At 41.3% G+C, this 20,399-nt stretch overlaps 2 protein-coding genes and 1 long non-coding RNA gene across 4 annotated transcripts in view; all 3 read left to right on the top strand.

Annotated features, from left to right (window-relative positions):
- prkcab (protein kinase C, alpha, b) overlaps positions 1–20,399 on the top strand; it is a 360,544-nt gene that overhangs the window by 35,651 nt on the left and 304,494 nt on the right. The gene's annotated exons all lie outside the window — the stretch shown is intronic.
- Positions 2,818–4,357, top strand: LOC146253574 (uncharacterized). The gene is made up of 2 exons (XR_014731752.1): positions 2,818–3,344; positions 3,890–4,357. It is a non-coding gene; the product is annotated as an uncharacterized LOC146253574 (long non-coding RNA).
- Positions 16,976–17,617, top strand: LOC146253575 (uncharacterized). The gene has a single exon (XM_084676712.1). It carries the CDS (start codon positions 16,976–16,978, stop codon positions 17,615–17,617), a length of 642 nt encoding a protein of 213 aa, XP_084532838.1.

Consider the following 20,399-nt stretch of genomic DNA (forward strand, 5'->3'; position numbering starts at 1 on the left):
GCGTTAGCTAGATTGAATCTATGGCTCTGGATTGATTGCAATGTCTGAACATCAGTTTCCACGCCTACTGGCCTCCTCTCATTATCATATTGGGAACAATGAATGAATGAATAAATAAATGAATAAATAAATGAATATATAAATGAATATATAAATGAATGAATGAATGAATAAATCAATCAATAAATCAATACATAAATGAATACAAAATAAATAAATACATAAATGTAAAATATATGTAACTATGGATTGACAATTTTGCATTAATTAATATATATATTCGTTTATTTCTGTCTAAATGCATGGATGTGGACATTTATTTATTCATTCATTCATTTGTAAATATGGCAGGTTTGGTCCTCCATAGGAAACGTCATATCGATTCTTTTTTATGTCTTGACGTGAAGAAATTGACAATAAAGCTACATGAAACTTTTACTGTGCTTCAGATTCTATGCATAGCCTTGAGGTTTTTCAGTCAGGTAGGCTACATTTTTTTTACAGTATAGGCGATGCAGAAAACATTGGCAAAGCCGCAGCATGCGTTGCTGTAAGAAAAGTGTAGGCTATTGGCGCTTAAACAGCTGAGGAATCAATTCATATTCCCTGGCCATGTCCCAGTCAATGAAATCAAAGAGGGATTTACACATAGGCCTACATGCATATACACATATGATATCAGGTAAAATGGGCCATCAGGTAAAATGGGCCATTTAAGGTTTGGGGGTCCCAGCCCTGACAAGTAATAGGGGATTTGATTGATTTATGGTTGCTATGGTGGGCGGGCCAATAATTCAAACAAGACTGCACCAGAAAGCTGCATGGTAAGTAGCCTGGCATACCAAATCTAACTTAAATATTATAAGGATGAGAAATCTATTTAAAAAAAAACATGCACATAAAAAACTATGCATAATATCTGTCTTGATGGCATCAATCAGAAATAATGTTGTTAGTTTGGTATGTTAACATATTTTTTGCAAAAGTGATGTTTTTCTTGGTGGCCCAATTTACCTTAACCCACTGAGGTAAAATGAGCCATCATCTGTGTCCCTCACAAACACACATACACATGTGTTGGAGTGTGAGTGTGTGTGTGTTTTTGTGTCACACCATGACCCCCCCAACAGTAATAATGGTAGTAAATATTTTATGTATAGTGAGTATGGCAAACGAGAAGGAAGCGAGAGGAGAGAGGGAGAAGGAAAGGGAGAGAAAAGAGAGGAGGAGCAAGGACCAGAGAGGAAAGGATACAAAGATAAAACAGGGATGGAAAGGAAGGCCAAACAATTACAATCTGTGGAAAGAGGAGAGGATGAAGGGGCCTTAGATGAATACGTGGAGGGAGAGAAGAAAGGAATTACAGTGAGTGTGCACCTCTTATCAAGAGCATGGGGTGTGCCGCAATCCACACTGCAAAGACGCATCAGTGGAAAGGTGACTGGCAGTGAACATGTGTCAGGGCGGAAGCCCAACCTTCCACAGGAGGCGGAAAGGGAGCTTGCTGCCACCCTCAACACATTGGCGCATAGGGGGTTTCCCTTCACAAAATGTGATGTCCAGCAAGTGGCCTTTGATTTTGCAGCCAAGAACAACATATCAGGTTTCTCCAAGACAGCAGGGAGGGCCGGATTTTACTGGTTTAAGAATTTTCTACAGCGCAACCCAGAGCTTGGGATGCGCAAGCCAGAGGTCCTGTCTGCAGCATGGGCTGCTGGACTCAACAAAGAGGTGGTTAGCCAGTGGTTTAACCAGTATGAGAGCTTTTTGGTCGAGCTGGGTATTGAGGGCACACCGTCACATATATATGGAACAGTGACGAGTCTGGGCTTCAGGATCATTTTTTTTTATTATGGCACATATGAACATGTTTGTTTAATGCAGTTTAAATGTTATGTGGCTGTATAAGCAACTGTGTTTAAAATTAAAATTGATGATTAATTACTATTTCCCTTTGCAGTTTCACTGGCCCATTTTACCTGAACAGCTGGCCTATTTTACCTGAAACTGCTTGTGCAAAAAAAGATGGCACAGCTGATGTTTCAAGAACTGTAGGGCCTAAATAATTTTATTACATCATTTCAACAAAAGATTATCAAAAACAGTCATTAGTAATCATAAAAACACATGGAAAAGGCATGGTATTGTAGCCTATTATTGTCCCAAACGATTTAAGTGGCCCATTTTACCTGATATCACCCTAGTACATGCGCTTTCAGTAGGCCTACATATACCCTCATAAGTGTCTATGAATTCGTCTCAATTAGATACTCTTTGGCCTTGTTTTTATACTTATTCTGAAAGAGTTTATATCATAATTTTCGCTAGCAAGATCTCATTCGATGATTAATTTCCATTAAGCCTACTGCCAGCAGGCACATTTAAAGAAATGTGATCTGATTGATCGGGGTAATAAGACCACTAAAGATGAGCATATACATTTTACCAAAATACGCATTTAGTTTATCGGCAATTTGTTTCCCCTCTTGCTCTGGCAGCGGTGGCGGTGATTGATTTAGCCATAATAATATGCTTATTGTCTTCGTAGACTCATTATAATAGTTTGCTCAGATGGCGAGAATATCACCGCTGTCTCTTTCGTCTTTTCCGCCATCATACCGTTACAAAATCACGGTTTTGGTGATCGACCTTTCCTGCCTTTTGAAGTAGGACGTGCTCGTGCAATTGCCCTGATAAGTTTTATGGAGGACCAAACCTGCCAAAATTAATTAATAAAATTAATTAAAATAAATGAATAAATAAATACATGTATAAATAAATGTACTTATACATAAAACAATGTCAATTGTTATTTACATTGCCATTTATTTCTGTATTTATTTGTTTTTGTATTTATTTATTTCTGTGTACATTTATTTATTTATTTATTTCTGTGTACATTTATTTCTGTATTTCCTTGTCCTTAAGCTAATGAGGTAAGCTGTCAATCAATGTATGTCACGGTGTCACCTTAACCCCATTGGTTGATCGGTATCAGAGTGCGAAGATTGACTTTCCATGCCTGGGGTTGCTATGTAAACAAAAGACTGCACACACGCAACAGATAGCCAGGGATTTTAGAGTTTTGGCTAGCTAACCTTGTTAAAAAAAGTGCTAGTCAAGATGTTTTACTTTTTCGCGTTGAGGCTCTGGATACCAATTTGTACCATTTAGCTGCATGCAGAGTCATAAAGAGAAAGAGTTGCATCAATGGATTGGCTTTACGTTCATGGTACTGCACTGTAGGCTAGTTAGAACTAGAGCGAGCTAGCATCAGTTTCAAACACAGCAGCATCGTCGTTGAGGAACAGTTGTACTGTATTGTATGATGGAGCTGTGCCAAGGTAAGAATGTGTAAGTTCTTGGCCCATTTTCTGGCATCTAGTACATTTAACATTTCAGTATCTTAAAGTGCCGAGATTTTTTGATGCTAGCTTCAAATGTAAAAGCCAGAACGTAGCAAAAACAATGTGCTACGAAGTGAGTGATGACCTGTTTATGTAATGTTAAGTGTAGCTAGCTAATTTAGTGCACTATTTATATTTATTGAGAAACTAATGCCTACAAACAAGTTTGTGTGAGAGGAAAGCTGTATTTAATTATTAATCCATAAATGTGGTCGCTTATTTGCACCAAAGTCTGGGAGTTGGTACAGTAAGAAATTGGATGATATTATACAGTATCAAGGAACCATCAAAGAACAGAGTACAACATGGTTAATCTATTCATAAAGTGAATGTTTACTAAGCAAACTATGAGTTAGGGACCATTGCAACGTTCAGTCCATCATGAGTTAGAGACCATTGTAACATTCAGTCCATCATGTGATTATCATTACAGCTTACTGTTTGTTTATGTGTGTGTGTGTGTGTGTCTATGGCCCTTGCAGTCTGGCATTGCTACTGAGGTTGATGTGAGCTGGAAAGGAGGACCAGTGCCTTGGAGGTGGATGTCAGACCACTGGACGAAGGAGCGCTGGACGGGAGACCACTAGTTGAAGGAGCGCTGGATGGGAGACCACTGGATAAGAGAGAGCTGGAAGGGGGACCACTGAATGAGGGAAAATGTGATGGAGTGGGCTGTCTTATATTTGAACCACAGTATTTTTGTCATTTCTATGCTTTTAATTGTGGTCGTTATTGAGTTATGTTGAGTTTGCTCCTGTTGACTTTAGCAAACCACCTCTTTCTCCTCTCACTATCAGCTGGGAAGCTGTAGCCTACATCACGATTCCCTATTTGGAGCATACTGTAGCCTTTCACAACCAAGTCCTTGAGGTTTAATCATTGTGCACTACACATGCTTAAAACTTTATTAAACTGTTTCCTATTTGTATCAGTACATGGTACTATCATAATCACCTTGTGTGCTGTCAGTTATTGATGATTCAATAAAAAGGAATAAGTAGGGCAAGATTAAATAAAGATGCAGAACAAACTACTTGTTTGTAAGTTACATTTAATGACAAAACATGGAGGGTATGAAGAGATTCTTAAGTTGGAGTACAGCTCTGGTTGCATCTATGTGACGGTTGGTTTAAACCTGATGGACTTGCTGTTGATAATGACAAAAATGCAGAACACACCACTACAAATGCACTCCATAAACTATGACTAAATTGTGTCGGTAAAACTGTAGAGTATAACAGTATAACCATGCTAACCTGCTAGGGAAGTTTACCGGCTACCTGCCTAATGTTACAACATTGGATTAAAATTATTAGAGCTACGTACGTTTTACTCATTTACACGAGTTCCTTAGTTTAACCCGTTTGACAGATCGTTGCTAGCTAGAGCTAAATTCATCTGAATTTGTGGTTGCCGTGTACCCGATAAGTAGGCTACACTTCAGAATATCCACATATCATCTGACCAGATATCAATAGTTTGATCAGCTGCCTTTAGTAGCTCCAATACCTGCTCCAACCGCCACATAGATGCAACCAGAGCTGTACTCCAACTTAAGAATCTCTTCATACCCTCCATGTTTTGTCATTAAATGTAACTTACAAACAAGTAGTTTGTTCTGCATCTTTATTTAATCTTGCCCAACTTATTCCTTTTTATTGAATCATCAATAACTGACAGCACACAAGGTGATTATGATAGTACCATGTACTGATAGAAATAGGAATCAGTTTAATAAAGTTTTAAGCATGTGTAGTGCACAATGATTAAACCTCAAGTACTTGGTTGTGAAAGGCTACAGTACAACTACATGATAGTCAACATGACTATTATAATATGTACACGTTATTTTAGTCTCTGCTATGAAAAGAGTGTAAAGGGTGACACAATAAAGGTAACACTTTTGTCTACACTGCGCTGTCTTGGTCTTGCACCTAGCATCTTGGATTTCATAATGGTTGGGTGTGATGCATGGGGATGTATTGCATGCTCCAAATAGGGAATCGTGATGTAGGCTACAGCTTCCCAGCTGATAGTGAGAGGAGAAAGAGGTGGTTTGCTAAAGTCAACAGGAGCAAACTCAACATAACTCAATAACGACCACAATTAAAAGCATAGAAATGACAAAAATACTGTGGTTCAAATATAAGACAGCCCACTCCATCACATTTTCCCTCATTCAGTGGTCCCCCTTCCAGCTCTCTCTTATCCAGTGGTCTCCCATCCAGCGCTCCTTCAACTAGTGGTCTCCCGTCCAGCGCTCCTTCGTCCAGTGGTCTGACATCCACCTCCAAGGCACTGGTCCTCCTTTCCAGCTCACATCAACCTCAGTAGCAATGCCAGACTGCAAGGGCCATAGACACACACACACACACACATAAACAAACAGTAAGCTGTAATGATAATCACATGATGGACTGAATGTTACAATGGTCTCTAACTCATGATGGACTGAACGTTGCAATGGTCCCTAACTCATAGTTTGCTTAGTAAACATTCACTTTATGAATAGATTAACCATGTTGTACTCTGTTCTTTGATGGTTCCTTGATACTGTATAATATCATCCAATTTCTTACTGTACCAACTCCCAGACTTTGGTGCAAATAAGCGACCACATTTATGGATTAATAATTAAATACAGCTTTCCTCTCACACAAACTTGTTTGTAGGCATTAGTTTCTCAATAAATATAAATAGTGCACTAAATTAGCTAGCTACACTTAACATTACATAAACAGGTCATCACTCACTTCGTAGCACATTGTTTTTGCTACGTTCTGGCTTTTACATTTGAAGCTAGCATCAAAAAATCTCGGCACTTTAAGATACTGAAATGTTAAATGTACTAGATGCCAGAAAATGGGCCAAGAACTTACACATTCTTACCTTGGCACAGCTCCATCATACAATACAGTACAACTGTTCCTCAACGACGATGCTGCTGTGTTTGAAACTGATGCTAGCTCGCTCTAGTTCTAACTAGCCTACAGTGCAGTACCATGAACGTAAAGCCAATCCATTGATGCAACTCTTTCTCTTTATGACTCTGCATGCAGCTAAATGGTACAAATTGGTATCCAGAGCCTCAACGCGAAAAAGTAAAACATCTTGACTAGCACTTTTTTTAACAAGGTTAGCTAGCCAAAACTCTAAAATCCCTGGCTATCTGTTGCGTGTGTGCAGTCTTTTGTTTACATAGCAACCCCAGGCATGGAAAGTCAATCTTCGCACTCTGATACCGATCAACCAATGGGGTTAAGGTGACACCGTGACATACATTGATTGACAGCTTACCTCATTAGCTTAAGGACAAGGAAATACAGAAATAAATGTACACAGAAATAAATAAATAAATAAATGTACACAGAAATAAATAAATACAAAAACAAATAAATACAGAAATAAATGGCAATGTAAATAACAATTGACATTGTTTTATGTATAAGTACATTTATTTATACATGTATTTATTTATTCATTTATTTTAATTAATTTTATTAATTAATTTTGGCAGGTTTGGTCCTCCATAAAACTTATCAGGGCAATTGCACGAGCACGTCCTACTTCAAAAGGCAGGAAAGGTCGATCACCAAAACCGTGATTTTGTAACGGTATGATGGCGGAAAAGACGAAAGAGACAGCGGTGATATTCTCGCCATCTGAGCAAACTATTATAATGAGTCTACGAAGACAATAAGCATATTATTATGGCTAAATCAATCACCGCCACCGCTGCCAGAGCAAGAGGGGAAACAAATTGCCGATAAACTAAATGCGTATTTTGGTAAAATGTATATGCTCATCTTTAGTGGTCTTATTACCCCGATCAATCAGATCACATTTCTTTAAATGTGCCTGCTGGCAGTAGGCTTAATGGAAATTAATCATCGAATGAGATCTTGCTAGCGAAAATTATGATATAAACTCTTTCAGAATAAGTATAAAAACAAGGCCAAAGAGTATCTAATTGAGACGAATTCATAGACACTTATGAGGGTATATGTAGGCCTACTGAAAGCGCATGTACTAGGGTGATATCAGGTAAAATGGGCCACTTAAATCGTTTGGGACAATAATAGGCTACAATACCATGCCTTTTCCATGTGTTTTTATGATTACTAATGACTGTTTTTGATAATCTTTTGTTGAAATGATGTAATAAAATTATTTAGGCCCTACAGTTCTTGAAACATCAGCTGTGCCATCTTTTTTTGCACAAGCAGTTTCAGGTAAAATAGGCCAGCTGTTCAGGTAAAATGGGCCAGTGAAACTGCAAAGGGAAATAGTAATTAATCATCAATTTTAATTTTAAACACAGTTGCTTATACAGCCACATAACATTTAAACTGCATTAAACAAACATGTTCATATGTGCCATAATAAAAAAAAATGATCCTGAAGCCCAGACTCGTCACTGTTCCATATATATGTGACGGTGTGCCCTCAATACCCAGCTCGACCAAAAAGCTCTCATACTGGTTAAACCACTGGCTAACCACCTCTTTGTTGAGTCCAGCAGCCCATGCTGCAGACAGGACCTCTGGCTTGCGCATCCCAAGCTCTGGGTTGCGCTGTAGAAAATTCTTAAACCAGTAAAATCCGGCCCTCCCTGCTGTCTTGGAGAAACCTGATATGTTGTTCTTGGCTGCAAAATCAAAGGCCACTTGCTGGACATCACATTTTGTGAAGGGAAACCCCCTATGCGCCAATGTGTTGAGGGTGGCAGCAAGCTCCCTTTCCGCCTCCTGTGGAAGGTTGGGCTTCCGCCCTGACACATGTTCACTGCCAGTCACCTTTCCACTGATGCGTCTTTGCAGTGTGGATTGCGGCACACCCCATGCTCTTGATAAGAGGTGCACACTCACTGTAATTCCTTTCTTCTCTCCCTCCACGTATTCATCTAAGGCCCCTTCATCCTCTCCTCTTTCCACAGATTGTAATTGTTTGGCCTTCCTTTCCATCCCTGTTTTATCTTTGTATCCTTTCCTCTCTGGTCCTTGCTCCTCCTCTCTTTCTCTCCCTTTCCTTCTCCCTCTCTCCTCTCGCTTCCTTCTCGTTTGCCATACTCACTATACATAAAATATTTACTACCATTATTACTGTTGGGGGGGTCATGGTGTGACACAAAAACACACACACACTCACACTCCAACACATGTGTATGTGTGTTTGTGAGGGACACAGATGATGGCTCATTTTACCTCAGTGGGTTAAGGTAAATTGGGCCACCAAGAAAAACATCACTTTTGCAAAAAATATGTTAACATACCAAACTAACAACATTATTTCTGATTGATGCCATCAAGACAGATATTATGCATAGTTTTTTTATGTGCATGTTTTTTTTAAAATAGATTTCTCATCCTTATAATATTTACATTTATTCATTTAGCAGACGCTTTTATCCAAAGCGACTTCCAAGAGAGAGCAAAAGAGCATAGGTCACTGATCATAACAACGAGATAGTCCCAAACATTGCAAGCAGCCAAAACATGAAGCATACATTGTGAAAAAGCTAAACAAGTGCCAAAAGGGAAGACCCATAAGAGCATGTAGTTATACAAGTTACAAATTAAAACAACATGAACCACAAAAGTGCAGGACTGTACCTGTAAAAGAACAATCAACAGTAAAATATTACACAGCAAGTACAAGACTTAACTTCGTTATATCTAACCTACAATAGCAACAAGTCACTCAATAAGAGTCATAGTGATCCTGGAGGAAACTAACAAGTCCAGCCAAGCATTCCTAAGTGCCGTTGTACTCCCGGAACAAGTGCGTCTTGAGCCTTTTCTTGAAGGTGGGGAGACAGTCAGTGTCCCTGATGGAGGTGGGGAGCTGGTTCCACCATTGGGGCGCCAGGCAGGAGAAGAGCTTGTGTTAGGACCGGGCAGTCTTGAGCGGTGGGACCACCAGGCGGTTGTCTGAAGAAGACCGTAGGTGACGGGTGGGGGTGTAAGGTTGCAGGAGAGACTTGATGTAGATGGGTGCAGTCCCGTTCACTGCTTGGAAGGTCAGTACCAGGGTCTTGAATCTGATACGGTGTTGATGGGTAGCCAGTGGAGGGAGATGAGGAGCGGGGTAACATTTAAGTTAGATTTGGTATGCCAGGCTACTTACCATGCAGCTTTCTGGTGCAGTCTTGTTTGAATTATTGGCCCGCTCACCATAGCAACCATAAAGCAATCAAATCCCCTATTACTTGTCAGGGCTGGGACCCCCAAACCTTAAATGGCCCATTTTACCTGATATCATATGTGTATATGCATGTAGGCCTATGTGTAAATCCCTCTTTGATTTCATTGACTGGGACATGGCCAGGGAATATGAATTGATTCCTCAACTGTTTAAGCGCCAATAGCCTACACTTTTCTTACAGCAACGCATGCTGCGGCTTTGCCAATGTTTTCTGCATCGCCTATACTGTAAAAAAATGTAGCCTACCTGACTGAAAAACCTCAAGGGTATGCATAGAATCTGAAGCACAGTAAAAGTTTCATGTAGCTTTATTGTCAATTTCTTCACGTCAAGACATAAAAAAGAATCAATATGACGTTTCCCACTCTCCCACAATGAAACATGAAAAGGACAGGCACAACAGATAAGACATTTCTTGAAACATAGCGTTACATATTCACATGCAGCAGCATAAGCTCATGCATAGCTTGCTGCGGCGTGTGATATTTGCAATGTACGGCCCGAGAAGGTCTTGCAAATAAATGAGTCCTTGTTGGCTGAATTGATATCGCTCAAACATGAACTCATCCGTGTGAAATAAAGGATCTTGGCGATCGCAAAGAACTCTATTGGTAATGGTATGGAAAGCTAATCGAACTAGAATATATCTTCTTGGTCAGCTGGGTCTCTCAAAAAAGGAGCTGCCAATTATTTTCCGGGGTGTGGCAAGCTTATCCAGCTACACTTACGTTAGCCTGCTCTCGAGCAGGTTAGTGCTAATTGATATGTTACTATGGTGATTTATCTAAACTTGCTTCCACGAACCAAAAAGAGGGGCGTGTTTTATCTTAGCCTGAAAATTAGCTCGCTAAACTGTTTAGCGAGCTACGACGAATACCCCCCTGGTAGAAGCAAGCCGCTCTGTCGTTAAAAGTGTTGTGTGGAGCCACGCTTTTTGTTGACGTGTTAAGTAAACACATCAGTAGCAAGAGGGACTTTTGTAGCTTACTGGTATCCTATATTTTGAAATGTTTTTTGCCCCACCAATTTTTTACATATAAAAACGCCACTGTGTATTAGTCTACAGTTATTGCAAATTTAAGTTAACTGGTGATTTTCGTTGTTTGTATTCTTCCCCTGCTAGCATAATTTTATGCCTGTTGATTCGATAGCGATTGCTGCCCTTGCTCACGTTTGTATTTTAGGTGCATTATTATGCTGAAGTAGTTTTAATTAATAGTGAGTATATTGTTATTATTTTCTAAAGAATGCTTAGCTTATCAAGATCAAATAAAGCCGACAGTGTACATGCTTTCGAGTACCTTGATCGATAGGCTAGGCTACTGACCATTTACAATAAGTGGTTACGTCAATTATTAATTGGCAGCATATTTCTGCCATTTAAAACATACTTTAAGTAGCTTAACGGAAAATAGGACAAAAATATATGCAATATTACATTTGTTATTAGACTAGTACACTTAGAACTTTGTTTCGCCGAGGGGGAGGGGTGGGGGGGGGTTGGACAGACCTGCCCCCACTGCTAAAAAAAAATCCTAGGGGAAACACTGCGGTATGTCTATAGCGGTAACAACATCAGCCTCCGACTTGTGTGTGGTGGTTACCAGAGCGACAGTGCGTTTTGTTGATGACGCGCAGCACGTATGTCCAAGCTCTCGAGCTACTATTGGCTCTTCAAGTATAAAATCACATTACGGTTTGTGGGAGACCAAGATCATCGTCCTGCAGTCAGTTTCACGTGTACTTTATTTTGAGTTTATATACCACAATTTAAGCAAACAAAAACAGAAATAAGAAAAAAATACAGAGGACACAACCTTGGTGTCCTCAATGGTATTTACGGCCATGGGCTCAACAAATACTCCAAAACTACTGCAAATAAATAAATAATAAAAAGCCCAGGCCAACTGGACATAATGACTACAGACCCGTCGCCCTGACCTCTGTGGTAATGAAGTCTTTTGAGCGCCTGGTGCTGGCACACCTTAAATCCATCACAGACCCTCTACTGGACCCTCTGCAGTTTGCCTACAGAGCCAACAGGTCTTTGGACGACGCAGTTAACATGGCCCTCCACTTCACTCCACAGCACCTGGACTCCCCAGCATCCTACGCCAGGATCCTGTTTGTGGACGTCAGCTCTGGCTTCAATACTATCATCCCAGCCCTGCTTCAAGACAAGCTGTCAAGGTGGATCACAGACTTTCTGTCTGACAGGAAGCAGTGCGTTAAGCTGGGAACACAAGTCTCTGACTCCCGGTCAATTAGCACCGGATCTCCCCAGGGCTGTGTCCTTTCCCCTCTGCTCTTCTCCCTGTACACTAACAGCTGCACCTCCAGTCATCCGTCCGTCAAACTCTTGAAGTTTGCGGATGACACCACCCTTATTGGGCTCATCTCTGGTGGAGACGAGTCTGATTATAGGTGGGAAGCGGCCAACCTGGTGACCTGGTGCAGCCAGAACAACCTAGAGCTCAATGCTCTTAAGACAGTGGAGATGGTTGTGGACTTCAGGAAGAACACAGCCCCACTCATCCCCATCACCCTGAGTGACTCCCCAGTCAACACTGTGAAGTCCATCCGCTTCCTGGGCACTATCCTCTCCCAGGACCTCAAGTGGGAACTGAACATTGGCTCCCTCATCAAGAAAGCACAACAGAGGATGTACTTCCTTCGGCAGCTGAAGAAATTCAACCTGCCAAAGACAATGATGGTGCACTTCTACTCAGCCATCTTGTACATTTGTATCTTTTGTAAAATTTGTATTTTTTGTATTTTCACATTGTAATTGGCAACTTATATTTTATTTTATTGTACATTATTTAATTCGAATTCCACGTAGTACTGCTAGTTTATGTACCCTTAGTATAGATAGTCCACATATTTTAATGTTAGGTTCCTATATGTTTATTGTATGCACCTCCTGCCAAAGTAAATTCCTTGTCTGTGCAAACTTTCATGGCGAATAAATCCCTTTCTGATTCTGAAATCCAGGCATTATAAACCAAAACACATATGCTATTTGTAATTCCTATCTGCTGCCTAGAGCCACAGCCTTGCAGCCAGTACATTTATCAGAGCCAGCGAGACTCATTACAGCTCATTCACCATCATATGATACGTTGACATTTGGGGTGGGCTGGAACACTGAAGGAAATAGTCTGTTTGAGTGTGTGTGTGTGTGTTTCAGTAGAAATTGGAGAGGGAAAGAGCACAAGTGTGCTCACTTATGTTAGGGCTCATTTTTAATTTGTGGTGCTGTATCACTATTTACCTGTGGTCCTTGAGAGAAAAGCACTCCCACCTGTAGTTCTGGATAATTGATCCATTCTTCCTGTGGCTATTTCCTAATACAAATGCCTTAAACTCAGCGTGTGAGTATGAATCTGTGTGTGTGTGTTCTCTGGAATGTGTCTCTAGCGATGGGTGTTTGTGTGCTTGGGAGCAGTGGCAAGGAGGGTACCCCAGGAAATCCTCCCCAGAGGAAACTGGTTATAAGCACAGAGATGCAGCTCACCTCTATAGAGAAGGCTAATTTGCTGCAGGGTGTTACCACATCACCATTAAAGGGGCAATTGACTGTTTTTTTTTGTGGTATTTCACACTGTTCCTTAAGGTCTCCAAATAGGGTATGTAACATTGGTTGGGTTGAAAATGGCCCGGGTGCTGCTCTACGCCCACTGACAGATCCTCTGAAATGTTCCCGGGAAAAAACACTAGCTTTTCTCCTTTTATGGTATGCTCATTAATATTTAGATGAGCTGCGCGCTGATTGGTTGGTTTTCAACGAGTGAAGCTGGGGAGCAAAAACGCAACACGGCCAACAGCAGCACTCGCTGAAACACCGAAGTTGGAGACTTGAAATAAAAACGTGCAAATAAATCTATTGTGTCTACACAACACTGTTTTCAACAGATTGACTATATATCATTTGAAATGATAACATTACTTGTTTCCACTTCTGTTGTTGAAGCAAACTGGATTGACTTGGGTGGGTAGAACGTTAGGCTACAGCTTAGCAACCAAACCATATCCTGATTCTACTCGGCTTCAGTGAGCTAGCTAGCTCTAAATAACTTGCTGAAAAATAACATGACCAAGATCTGGACAAACATGCATCTTGAATTGTAGATTTACATTACACAGGTTATTTATTTGAATGAAACACAGTCAGGAACATGAATCAACGTTAGCCCCATTGCCAATCAACTAGGCTAAATTATCACACATTCTACCTTTGCTCTTGCGTTAGCAAGCTAAACTTGTTTACATACCTACAGTCTAGGTGTTACTAGTAACAGTTACTAGCAATGCTACCGTATCCTGTATCAAGCACCTGCCTTTCTCCAGTTCTTTCAAATAGATTATCTAGACAGGCGTTAGCAATAAGCCAGACTGTTGTTCGTTTTCTGGCTATTTTTCGGAAGCTCCCCTTCTAATGCCGACTACAGCTAGTCTAGCTAGAGTCATTTAATGTGTGTAGAAATGTATTTAGCATTTTACCTGGTATGCTATATTATACAGGAAACGTTAGCATTGCTAATAACTGTTAGCACAACATCATACTGTCCTTATAGGCGGTTGCAATGAGCATACGGTCGGCACAGCTAAACTAGTATGGAGATAGATGCTACCTCGGGCTGGTCTGGATGTAAATTCTGGGGCGTGACAAAGATACAGACCAGAGCCAATAAGAGGGCGATCACCGGTCCTACGTAGGACCGGTAGCTTTGTTGAAAATCTAGCGTTTTACAGCCAAATGTTTTCTTTTTGAGATTTGAATAGGAAAGAGGTCAATGGACTTTGATATTCACGGTATGTTCATTTTACCCACCAAACTGTCGTTATTCAACTATGACAAGGTAAAATCGGTTTTGCAGTCAATTGCCCCTTTGACACATGGGTGTGAGTGGGGCCATTGTACGATGTTGTGTTTATTTCTGTTTGAGTTTTAGCCACGTTTGTGTGTTTCTGTGTGTGAGGACAGAGAGAAGTGTTCGAGATCTCAGCTTAAAACACACCGTTCAGACATAGTCCACATAGCCCCGTCACAGACACACACAGGGCATAATTTGCAATTAAACAAGGCATCCAGACATGCATAGTCAAGCACAGATCTCAGGAGACAGGGAGCCATAGTGATTTCCCTGCTCTGCCATTTTACACTTAGTCATTTTAGCAGACGGTCTTATCCAAAGCGACTTACAGTAAGTACAAGGACATTCCCCCAAGGCAAGTCGGGTGAGAAATGCCTTGCCTAAGGACACAACGTCATTTCGCACGGCCGGGAATCGATCCGGCAACCTTTTGATTACTAGCCCGATTCCCTAACCGCTCAGCCACCTGACTCTGCCATCGTCTGTCATCCGAATCGGTATGATTCTGTCTGACAGGACGAGACTAAATGTGACCTTCACCTTAGTCCTCTCAGCTAATGCTGCGACATAGACTTGACAGATAATGCTAACTTTCATTAAAGCTGTTTGTCTCAAAGCTTTCCTGTTTTCACGTAATGGTGGCATTAGCTGGTTACTTACTTGCATGTTTTTTCTTAGCCGAAACACAAATCTTTATACTACATTGAATTGTTCTAGGTTGCAGTTTGGGGGGTCATGCAATGTTTCAGCAACATCCCAGTGTAGTATTACCTCAGTGTGTGTGTGTGTGTTCAGGTGTGTAATGCCAACCATTGTGTGTGTTTCTGTGCTGGTGCTGGTGGTGATATGCATGATTAGTGGATGACTGTAGGGGACCCTGTTAACCCTTGTGTTATCTTCGGGTCATTCTAACCCATCAGTCATTGTGACCCACCATCGTATTGCGACAACTTTACCGCATTCAAAAACAAAGTGAAGCATTTTCTTTTAACCTTTGGGCTGTCTCAGACCCCCCACATTGCGACGGTTAAAATAAAATGATTTGGTTAAGGAAGTTTCCCGACGACACTGTATTTCTAGATTGATACCATTTGCCGGATTGATACAAATTATTTATTTGAATATTACAGCACAAAACAGATTACTCTGTGACCCGTCTATACTGCTACAATCGTTCAGCAGAGAGGTCCCGTTCACAATTCACAGAGTCTCATATAGACACCAGGGGTGCACATAACTGGTACACAGGTACGCATGCGCAACACAAATCAGGAATGCGTAATGCCACTTGTATTACTAGGCGCCTTTGCGTACTCGATCTTGATCTTGTCAACTAAACTTACACATGACATATTGCTTGTCGACAACTACTGTCAGAGATGACCAAAAAACAACAGACATTAAGTACCTTCTTCGGCGTTTCACCACCTACAAAGAAATGCCAACAGGAGCCAGAGCCGAAGAAAATACTTTTTTCGGAAAACTGGCTCCAAGATGTGCAGTGGCTTGATGCTCATGATGAGCGCACTGAAATGTGGTGCAAGATTTGCCGCTCAAATCCACAACTAGCTGACAAAACAGGTGCGCTCAAAGAATTTCAACCATCCTTTATTTGAGAAAAATGATAAGAGCAAAGAGCACATGAACGCGGCACAAGCCATTGCTAATAAACAAGCTAGCCAAGAAGAAATCTCCAGTCAACCACTTGCCAGATGGTGAGACAAGCTGAATGAAGAACAGCGACAAGCTCTGTCTAATATTTTTCTTCTCGCCTTCCATAAAGCCAAACACGCACGCCCCAGGTCTTCCTATTCTGAAGATATTCCTTTACTGAAGCGGCTAGGAGTTCATGTCGGAGGTGCATATCATTCATGTGAAGGTGGCACACGGATCATGCAGAGCATCGCTCACACCATCAACTGGGAGTTACGAGCCAAGTTGCAGTCTGCTGAATTTTGGGGGCTGCTTTTTGATGGATCTGAGGACATCACAAAAACTGAACAGGAAATCGTTTACATTGTTTCTGTGTCCAGCAACGGAGAGTTTACCTCAGACTTTATTGGACTGATTGAATTGGGTGCTGACCGAACCGCGCAGGCCATAACAGACGGACTTGTGAGACTTTTCCAGGACACAGGCCTAGATGACTAGACAAAAAAGTTGGTTGCTGTATGCACAGACGGGGCTGCTGTCAACGTCGGAATCTACAACGGCGTTTTGCCAAAACTCCGGCAACTTGCTGCGGTTGGAGACTCCCTTGTGTACATTCTGTGCACTGCACACAGACTGGAGAATTGCGCAAAATCAGCTGATCGCACCGTTCCTTACTGTGAGACATTTAATGGCTCTGTGGTCAAGCTGCTGCAGATTTATTTACAGAAAGGTGCAGCAAAAAAAACTGCTGCACTGAAGAAGCTGTGTGAAGAAAATGGGAAATGGGAAACACTGCTAAAAATATCAAGACTATTGCCAGCCATTAAAATGCAAATGGCTATGAGTGATAACAGTGACTTGCAGCATATCTGCACAAAGCGTTTTCAGTGCTTTCTGTCAAACATGCTTGACATTGGCAATATTTTGAAGACCACATCCATTAGGTTTCAGAAGGAAAAGCTGACCATTGGAGAATGTAAGGACAAACTCATGGTGGCCATTGAACAGTTTACACTTCTGCTTGATGGCGAAGGCCACAGGGCACACACTGTTTCTAATGCGAATGCTGACAGAGACAAGACAAACTTACTCAGGGGGTTAATTGAAGAGATTAAAGTCAGATATAACTCCCTTAAGTCATGTGATCATTTCTTAGTATTTGATCCCTCAACATGGCCTCGGGAAATGCAAGATCTCCACAGTTTTGGAAACACAACAGTTTGCAGCATTCTCAAGAAATATAAGGCCACCTTGCAACTTGACAAAGACACCACTGTGACAGAATGGATGCGCTTAAAGCAGGCAGGAAAACGCCTGGGAGCCTCTTCTGTGTATGACTTGGTCCAAAAAGTAAATGCAAGTAACCCAGATGCTTACTCCAACATCAACAAGGTAGTTAAGCTGTCTCTTACACTGCCTTTAAGCAGTGCAGCTTGTGAGTTGTGTGTTCCAGGTAGCGGGTTTAACAAACTCTGAGATTAACCCTGGGGCAATTCCATGCAAAGGTCACCCTTACCATAGAAAAAAAAAGTTGTGCCCACACAAATATAACTGTTGTTAAAATGTTCACTTAGGTCTATATTTTGTTGCATGTAACCACTCTGATCTAAATTTATAGACAATTGCACTCTTTTACATAATATACAAGTTGTGCACTCATGCAAAAAAAACATTTGTCAAATGGCCGTTTTGTACCATTTCAAGAACGGGGTAAATGGACTCCAGTTTTCAATAAAATGTTACCATTTAGCATTTTCCTGATTGAAAAGGGAATGATAGAGCATTGTGTATGCTCAGCTCGAGTTAAAAGCACAACTCCTTAAATGCATTAAGCCTCTTGTTTATGAGTCAGTGAGTTCCATGGCCAAGTCACGTCCGTAACGTTTTGTAGAATAAGTTTATGCCTATCAAACAGTGCCGATGCTACAACATCCAAAGTTTCTGTGCAAAGCTTATTTATACCAATGGTTAGTTTAATTAAAACATCTTGCCCCTTTGTTACTTTTAAAAACGTTAATGATGTGTTATGGACGTGACGTTACGGACGCTACACAAAGTAAATCTTCACAACACACTGTTCACAACACAATGGAAATGTTCTCAAATGAAACGGCAAAGCTAACAATCGTGTTTTCGGCTGTTATAACCCCTTTCACCGACGTGTTTCAGTGAAACAGATATTCCAGTCATGATTATAGTCGGAATCAATGGTAACATGATATAGCCTAAACATCTTCAACGATCAACATCTTCTCCAGTGATACTGACATTTCGAGTAGCCTAATTGTCTTGCCGTAACTGTCTTTGACATAACCTCGATCCCCGCTCCATGTTCGTAATATTTACTTCCTACTAGAGAGGCAACTCCAAAGTGCTCGAGGGACTCGATTGGTTTAGGCATTTAAGGCGGCACTCTGTAATTTGCTCGCGCTACCAGTCGGATCAAGCTGAGGTAGATCTTCGATCAAAGATGTCTTAAAGGGGTCATTGACTGTGTTTTGGTGGTATTTCACACAGTTTATTTGTAACTCAATGTTTTTAATTTCAGTGCTTAATTAATAGTTTAATGTTGAAAATCACTATTCATGTAGGCGTTTTATGTAATTTGCAGAAGACTGGTCCAGACGCGTCACATCCATGACGTTCAAACGTCATATCCGAAATGCTGGTTTCCCAAAAAAGACAAATATTTTAAAAAAATACTTTTTTTGTGTTTCTTACTCTAAATCATTTGTAAGACTGTGTGAGAGTATTCACAGCTAAAGATGATTGGTGACCATTCTGAACATTTATACTAGTAATTTGACAACTCCATATAAAAAAAGATAAGGGGTCCTTTTCTTGTACCCAGCGGTATTGACTTTTTACACTGACGCAAGTATCATTCCTATTTTGCACTCAACGGAAAGCGGACTTTTCCCTTCACAGACGCACGTCGGTAAATTAGGGAATGAACTTGCGCTCCCAGGGCAGTTCAGCGAACAGAGGGTGCGTGTTCCGGCTCAAACGTTCCTTGGTGTTATTTTGCAGTTTGCAAAAAACAATTTCGCCACAGACCAGGAAAAAGTTAGTCTAAAGTCAATGGCGCGTTATTCAGATGCCATTTTAAGGGTGCATGCTTGGCCCGTGCGCACTACTGGCGAGGCCAAGCTCCTTTTCCTGCAAGCTACGTTACATTTCTTCCATGTCAATGATTGAAAAGAGTTTCATGAGTCTCTGGATGTGAACTTGATTTTTAGCAATTGTGGCAAATTCCGTTATAATGAACTCTGAACTCTGAGTTGAGTTAGTCTAAAATGGGAAACAAAAATTTGGTTCCAGAAAAGCTGATATGAATTTGTTGACTCAACTCAGAGTACGTCAACTCTGAGTTAAGCGCGGGCAAGATAACTATTACAAGCCAACATCAATGGAGCTCCAATACTCGGATCCACCATGGCATCCGGCGACAAAAAAACGTTGTCCTTCACCACACTTCAGATAAAGGTTTTATTTCGTGTTTATGGTCGAGCACATATTCCAAAAAACACGGCTCTAGCAGTTTTTACAAGTGGTGTGGGAGACAATTGCTGCCGAGTCAATGTGTCTATTTGAAGGCAATAGCCAGTCCATACATTGAAACATTTAACTCCACTGTCCGTTAATATTAGAAAAGGTGGTGGACTTAATAAATTAGCATGTTCAATGCAGGGGCGTAGCCACGGGTAGGCCTCGGTAGGCACAGGCCTACCCAATTTGTTTTAAGGCCTACCCAAAAACGAAAATATCTCCGAAAAATTATGCTCCGGGTTCACATCGCAAAGTAAATAAATGCCAGGAACCTTGGGGTTACCATGGATGACAAACTCTCCCTCACGGCCCACATTGCTGCGGTCTACCGGTCGTGTAGATTCACCCTCTACAACATCCGGAAGATCAGGATGTACCTGTCCGAGCACTCCACCCATCTGCTTGTCCAAGCACTTGTCCTATCCAAGTTGGACTACTGCAACTCGCTGCTCGCCGGTCTCCCAGCATGCGCAACCTGCCCTCTTCAGAGGATTCAGAACGCAGGAGCCCGTCTGGTCTACAATCTACCCAGACACTCCCACGTTACCGCACTCCTCATCTCCCTCCACTGGCTACCCATCACGGCCCGCATCAGATTCAAGACCCTGGTATTGACCTCCTGAGCAGTGAACGGGACTGCACCCGACTACATCAAGTCTCTCCTGCAGCCTTACACCCCCACCCGCCACCTGCGGTCTTCTTCAGACAA

This window comes from Hypomesus nipponensis, chromosome 17, assembly GCF_054491055.1.
Source record: "Hypomesus nipponensis isolate SF chromosome 17, ASM5449105v1, whole genome shotgun sequence".
Classification (NCBI taxonomy): Eukaryota; Metazoa; Chordata; class Actinopteri; order Osmeriformes; family Osmeridae; genus Hypomesus; species Hypomesus nipponensis.

Bases quoted from the DNA above. Each gene is read 5' to 3' on its own strand.
- LOC146253575 (XM_084676712.1), top strand. From the start codon at position 16,976: ATGGCTATGAGTGATAACAGTGACTTGCAGCATATCTGCACAAAGCGT.